The 7,107-nt window shown below is 32.4% G+C and overlaps 1 protein-coding gene across 1 annotated transcript; it reads left to right on the forward strand.

Moving 5' to 3' along the window:
- Window positions 1-4,049: 4,049 nt before the first annotated feature.
- Window positions 4,050-6,875, forward strand: LOC101495395 (transmembrane emp24 domain-containing protein p24delta4-like). The gene is made up of 4 exons (XM_004490300.4): window positions 4,050-4,486; window positions 5,347-5,559; window positions 5,852-5,928; window positions 6,529-6,875. The coding sequence occupies exons 1-4, from the start codon at window positions 4,271-4,273 to the stop codon at window positions 6,671-6,673; spliced, it is 651 nt and encodes a 216-aa protein (XP_004490357.1). The 5' UTR covers window positions 4,050-4,270; the 3' UTR covers window positions 6,674-6,875.
- Window positions 6,876-7,107: the final 232 nt, after the last annotated feature.

The following is a 7,107-nucleotide window of genomic DNA, read 5'->3' on the forward strand; positions in this document are numbered from 1 at the left end:
GAGAAAGAATGTATAGATTGGAAAGGAAAAAAGATAACAGACATTGGTGATGACTTTGGAAGTGTTTCAATAGCCTTTGAAGGATATGACATATGACATCACATAAGTACTTATGGAAAACTCAAAGGAAATCATGGAGGATGATTGGGTGCTTGATTCATGATGTTCATTTCACATGACACCAAACAAGGACTGATTTCGTGACTACAAAGAAACTGATGGAGGTAAGGTGATAATGGGAAACAAATCAGTCTGCAAGGTAGTTGAGATTGGTTCAATCAAGCAGAAACTTGAAGAGGGAACTCTTAAGAGAAATGTATTCTAAAAGTGGTAAAAGAATCCTAGGTAATCCTAAAGGGAAAAAAGGATCATGGCATATATCTTTTCAATGGTCAAGCAGTTATAAGAATATCAATTGGTAGTTCAAGCATCAAGCAAAACCAACTTGTGGCATCAAAGGTTGAGACCTATAAGCCTCAAAGGAATGTAGATCCTAGGAAAACAAGGCATGTTGGGTGGTGACAAGATTGGTGATCTTGAGTTTTGGAAGCATTGTGTGTATCGAATGATGCATAGAGTCAAGTTCTCTACAAGGAGACATTACTCAAAAGGAATTCTAGAATATGTTCACAGTGATCTTTAGGGTCCTGCCAAAGTTGCTTCACATGGAGGTAACGAGTATTTCATTACTTTTCTTGATGACCATAGTAGAAAAGTATGGATTTGTATGTTGAAAAGAAAATATGAAGCTTTCAAAACATTTGAAGACTGGAAGTCTATGGTGGAGAATAAGATTGACAACAGGGTTAAAAATTTAAGGACATACAATGATCTTGAATTTTGTAGTGGGGAGTTCTCTAGTTGCAAAGCTCATGGTGTGAACAAACATAAGATTGTAAGAAACACACCACAAAAATTGAATTGGCTGAAAGTATTAATAGGTCCTTGCTTGAAAGAATGAGAAACATTCTATCAAATGCATGTGAATTTTGGAGAGAAGTTGTCCATACAGCTAGCTATATGATAAATTTGAACTTGTCAATTGCTATTGACCTCAGAACCCTTTAAAAAAATGTGAACATGACTAGTTTCAAGTTACAATCACCTAAAAGTGTTTGGGTGTGTTGCATGCTATCATTTAAATGAAGGAAATCTAGCTCCTAAAGCCAAGAAAAGGGTATTGTGTTTGATATCCAAGTGGTGTCAAATGCTAAAGGATATGGTGTCCTGAAAGCAGGAAATGTATCATCAACAGAGATGCAAATTTTCATGAGTCTGCTTGTATAAGTCTCTAAATAAGCCTAATAGTAAAAGCTCAGACCAACATGAAGCTGATAGTTTTGATCTTGAGGTGGAGCAAGTTGCAAAAGATAAGAAAGAATAACTACATGCCCAACAAGGCAAAATTTATGCTAACTCAACTAAAAAGGATACTTATTTAGACCAAGATAATTCAACAAGATATGAGCTAGATGACTAATCTCATCAAGGAAAACGATAGAAAAGCATTAAAAAAACCCTCAAAGATATGGTTATGTAGATATGGTAAGTTATGCATTACATGGTGTATAAGAATGCATACATGAAGATCCTAGAAACTACCATTAAGCTATCAAGTTTCATGATAAAGGCAAATGAATATTTGCTATGATTGATGAATTGAACTCACTTGAGAAGAATAACATTTGGGTTTTCATACTTAAGCATGTTAACTCTACAACTGAAGGTAACAAGTGTATCTTCCAAAGGAAGTAGGGAATTCTAGGAGTTGAACCACCTATGTTCAAACCTACACTAGCAGCAAATGGATTCACTCAAAAGGAAGGGATGGACAACAATGAGATCTTCTCACTTGTAGTCAAACATGCATCAATAAGGATAATTCTTGTCATGGTAGCACACTTTTACATGGAGTTAGAACATATGGATGTTAAAACAACTTTTCTCCATGATGACTTTAGAGCTCAAGGAAAGGATAGGTTTGTCTTCTAAAGAGATCACACTACGGGCTAAAGCAATCATCAAGGCAATGGTATTTGAGGTTTGATTCCTTCATGGTTAGTTAAAATTATGTCAAAAGTCATTTTGATAGTTGTGTGGATTATAAGCAATTATCAAAAGTTGCATACATTTACTTGCTATTATATGTGGATGACATGTTAATAGCATCTAAATGCATGAAATAAATAAACAACTTGAAAAGCCAATTGAAGAAAGAATTAGAGATAAAGGACTTGGGGCCAGCCAAAAAAAGTCTAAGAATGAAAATTATCAAGATTAGGGATGAGGGAAAAATGATAATCTCCCAAGAGAATTACCTTGGAAAAGTAATAGATTCAAAATGAGTGAATCAAAAGTTGTCAACATTCCATTTGCACCTCACGTCAAACTTTTTTCATCAATGTCACCAAACAGAACCAAGGGAATAAAAGATATGAAGAACATTCCATATGCTAGTGCCATAAGAAGCATCATGTATCCCAAGTATGAGTCATTAGTAAGCTGTCAAATGGATTCTAAGGTACCTAAAATAAACTCAAAGCTTATGTTTGGTGTACTGCAAAAGCTCAGAGTCATCAAAACCAGTTTAAGGATTTTTTGACTTCTGATTATGTTTGTGATTTAGACAGAAGAAGATCCCTCACAGGTTACGTATCCATAGTGTTTAATAACACAATTAGTTGGAAAGCTAACCTACAACACGTTTTGGCATTATCAACAATAGAAGCATAATATGTTACTTTTGGTGAAGCTGTAAAATAAGGGATTTTGTTACAAGGATTGGTCGCTGAACTGGGAGTAAGACAAGATTCAGTATGCATTAATTGTGATAGTCAAAGTGTCATTCAATTGAGTAAAAATCAAATGTATCATGAACGAAACAAACACATAGATGTTATATTTCTCTTCATCAGAGATGTCATTGAAAAAGGGCGAGACCAATGTGAAAAAAGGGGCATACAAATTTAGACATTTCTAAATTTGCTTATAATCAATTCTGAGAATTGAGCAAGTGGACTAAAAGGATCTGATTTGGATGATCATTGGCTGAAGCATACCATTTGGTATCAAGGTGGAGATTTGTTGATAAGTGGTATTCAAATTAAAGACTTGGAAGCTCTTTAAAAGCTAGTTGCGTGCAGGTCACGCTAACGTGAATGCTAGCTGGTGTAGTTGGTTAAAAGTTGGTTATAAATGTTTTCTTATGCCCTCTTATGTAATTCGCTTGAGTATAAAAGGCCTAGATCAGCTCTAAAGTAGTTATGATATTGAATTCAAAAATGCAATTTTAGAGAAGAAACACGCGAGGAAAGAAAAAGAAAAATTGAGAGAGTTAGTTCCTTGATTCACCACGAATTATTAAACAAGAAATGTTGTAATTTTTCTCCCATATTAGTGGTCATTTCAAACTTCATTAGCTTCAATTTCAATTTATGGGCAGTTGATCGAGTCACAATCACAACACTTTGAAAGATGTTCGAATATTAGAAAAAATATTCTAAAATTAAATTTTTTTTATAAGATTGACAAACTCTCATACTTCATGTTTTTTACACCTTAAGTTTTCGAAAAAAATATTAAATAATAATTTATTCGACATTTTATGATATACAAATTGAAAATCATGTAAAATATGGTCTAGATGTCTAAATTTGTATTAACAAATCATTTCTCTTTAGAAAATACTAACAAACATAGTTGAAATATTTGTTAAGAAACTAAAATTAGGGTTTAGGGTTTAACATGAAATTTAAAAAAAATTGATTTATATATGTAAAATTATGTTTTATTTCTTCTTTTTTATTCCTTAGCTAGTGTGGTTAACTTCTCTTACCTGATATCAACCTGAATGTGTACAAAACATGTAAAGAAGAACTTTGCTTACGTGGCATATTTACATTTGAGTCGCGAATGCCATTGGTTAATAGCAGGCCATGTAGGCTGCATATGCGTCACCACTTCAAGATCTCTACCACACGCGCCCATTAGTCTTTCTTTCTTGGTTTTTTTTTTCTTTGACTAAAGTTGTTATTTTTCTTTTTAAGCTAACATAACATAACATGAATGTAATTTACGAACCTACCTACCTACCCGAGAAACCCATACTATGTAGATCCATCCATAAAATTAAAGATAAACAATAAACATTAGCTTAAACAAAAAGCAAGAGACAATATTGCACAAAATTATAATCGTCTCTCTCTAACTCTCTTGTTGGAACATCTAGAAATTTAGATCCAAAAAACAGTGTCTTGTTCTAATTCAAGCTATGAACTTAAGAGATGGAAGTGGAATTTCTTTATTATTGTTATTGTGCTTAGCAACTATGTCTCAAGTGTTTCTAAAAGCAGAGGCTGTGTGGTTGAGCATTCCTAATTCGGGAACTAAGTGCTTGTCTGAAGAAATCCAAACAAATGTGGTCGTTTTAGGTGATTACTATGTTGTAACTGAAGAAGGTCCCCAGCTTCACACAGTTTCTGCCAAGGTATGTTTTATTATTAATCTTCCCTACTCACATGTTAGTTTAGACAAACTAGCTCCTTCTCTTATATTTAATTCCCCTTTGCATTTGAGTTGGTCAACTACATAATAGGAACTATGATTTTATTTGGTAAAAACCGGCTAATAACCGATTAATTTTAAACTAAGAAATAAATATATAAAATGATATATTTTTTTATTAATATATTTTTCAATTAAGATAATGATAGTAAAAATAAAAGAAAATATTATACTTATACTTATAAGTTAAAAGTTTAAACAATACATACAATTTGTGTCAAAAATGACAAAGCATTTGTGTATCCTCCATCATTGAGTTCCTATATATTCTGTTTGTGGCTCTGGTTTTTGTGCAGTTTTCTTCGTTTTTTTTTCTCGTTTGAAATCATGATTTTCAAACTGATCAGGTTGGGGAAGGAGGCCTCACCATGGAAGACTAGAACAACACTAAAGGGTTGGGTAGTCTAGAACAACTTTTTGTGTTCATTTTGTATAGTGAATAAATTAGCATGAGGTTGACATCAATTTTAGCATCATCTCTAAGTATCAATGTTTTTTCGAACAAATGGTTAAATTTAATTATTTTGAGACCAACAATAGTTGAAATATGGCTCGAGAAGTCAACGATTGAGGGAAAAAAATGTGGATTCCCAGTTCTCTATTGCGAGTGACCTTGTTAATTATATGTCTGTAGGTTTGATTCTCATAGTTTACTATAGAAATTTTGTGATAAAGAATGATTAAACAATATAAGTATAATTTGAAGGATTTATAGTGATATTGATGATTAAAAAAAAAGGATTTATATTTGATCATTTGGTTTTATTTAATTTATCTTTTCAGGTAACATCTCCTTATGGAATGACCCTTCACCATAATGAAAATGTTACACAAGGACAGTTTGCATTTACAACTACTGAGAGTGGAAACTACGAGGCGTGCTTTTGGATGGACGGAAAACATCAAGATGGTGCAACCGCAAGTGTCAGCATTGATTGGAAAATTGGAATTTCAGCAAAGGATTGGGACTCTGTTGCAAAGAAAGAAAAGATTGAGGTGAACAAAAATCCTCATTGTCTATGTTTTTCTAGTATCCTAGTTCTGAAATCCGTGCAACACACATAGAGAAAATTGTAGAAAGAAATTATATTAGTTACGACTTATAATTTGTTCTGTTCAGTGATTAAGCAACAACAATATTTAACGGGAAATCATAGTACCACATTAGACATACGTTATTGTTTGAAAAGGCAATGTGAATCCATAATGTTTGTAGTTCATTTTGTAGTTTATTTGGATATTAATGTTGTATTTGTTTGATTGGTTTATTCTTTGGCATTGGTTCCAGGGAGTTGAACTCGAAATCAGGAAGCTTGAAGGAATAGTGGAAGCCATCCACGGTTATCTAATTTATTTGAAGGATAAGTAAGTCTCTTACTTTTACTTTTACTCATTCCAATTTGATTAAATTAAGGTGTATTATTAATTTCACACAGTTTTGAGATATATCTATCTATCTTTATTGTCAATATATATAATAATTAATGACAGGTTCTACTTTGTACACAACGAGCATGGTTCTTTTGAGTTTTTTTTTTTTCCAGTAAATGAAATGGTAAACAAACTTGCACACAACTGTGAGGTCTCGTGTTTGAACTCGGCACATAGTATTCAGCCTAACAATATTGACATAAGTTGAGTTAGGCCTTACGAATCTTTAACTACTTCCATATGAATCGCATTACTCCTAAAAAATATGGAAGCGTACATGATGATTGGTTAAGAAATTAATTGATCGGTTAATTCAATCAGAAATTTGGTGAATTATTAATTAGTTTCACTTAATGTATTATAATAATTATACAAATCTTTCAAAAAAAAAATAATAATTATACAATATAGTTTATGAATAATTACTAATATATCATATATTTATGTTTAGGCCTTTAAAATAGGAGCTAACTATTATACTTGATTAATGATTATTGCATTTTGAAAATGAATTTTTCTTGGACTTTGCTACAGGGAAGCAAAGATGAGGGAAGTTAGTGAAAGAACAAATGGTAGAGTTGCTTGGTTTAGCATCATGTCTCTTGGTCTTTGCATTTTGGTTTCCGCGTTGCAACTTTGGTATCTGAAGCACTACTTTCGAAAGAAAAAACTCATATAGATATTGCTATGTGTCTGACTTCTCAACACAATACATTTTTCTCAAGTTTATTTAGAATCTAGGATGAATTTTACGTTGTATAGTTATTTGTTTGTTGTTGCTTTTCATAGGATGTTGATTAACCATCTAGATTCTAAAAAACTTGAGAATCATCCTAGATGAATTTTTTCATAGTTTTAGAATCTAGGATGTTGAATGGCTAGCCATTGGTTATAATTTGGAAAAATGCAGAAAGTATGCGAGAAAACTAGAACAAAAGAAAGTTGTCGAGAATAAAATTTAGCAAATTTATATTGCCAACGGAGATAAACTTTATACATAAATGGTGATACCTAAGATCATCAAGGTTTTCAAAATCTTATATGGACCTACATCTTGGAAAAACTAAGGATACCACGGGCTGTCCTCAAAAGGAAGAAGGAAGCTGCAACAAC

This window comes from Cicer arietinum, chromosome 2 (genome assembly GCF_000331145.2).
Source record: "Cicer arietinum cultivar CDC Frontier isolate Library 1 chromosome 2, Cicar.CDCFrontier_v2.0, whole genome shotgun sequence".
NCBI classification, from domain to species: domain Eukaryota; kingdom Viridiplantae; phylum Streptophyta; class Magnoliopsida; order Fabales; family Fabaceae; genus Cicer; species Cicer arietinum.

What these genes read in the sequence shown, in the direction of transcription:
- LOC101495395 (XM_004490300.4), top strand. Translation starts at nt 4,271, where the DNA reads ATGAACTTAAGAGATGGAAGTGGAATTTCTTTATTATTGTTATTGTGC. An exon ending in TTCACACAGTTTCTGCCAAG is followed by an intron (nt 4,487 to 5,346) that starts GTATGTTTTATT and finishes TTATCTTTTCAG; the next exon opens with GTAACATCTCCTTATGGAAT. An exon ending in CAAAGAAAGAAAAGATTGAG is followed by an intron (nt 5,560 to 5,851) that starts GTGAACAAAAAT and finishes CATTGGTTCCAG; the next exon opens with GGAGTTGAACTCGAAATCAG.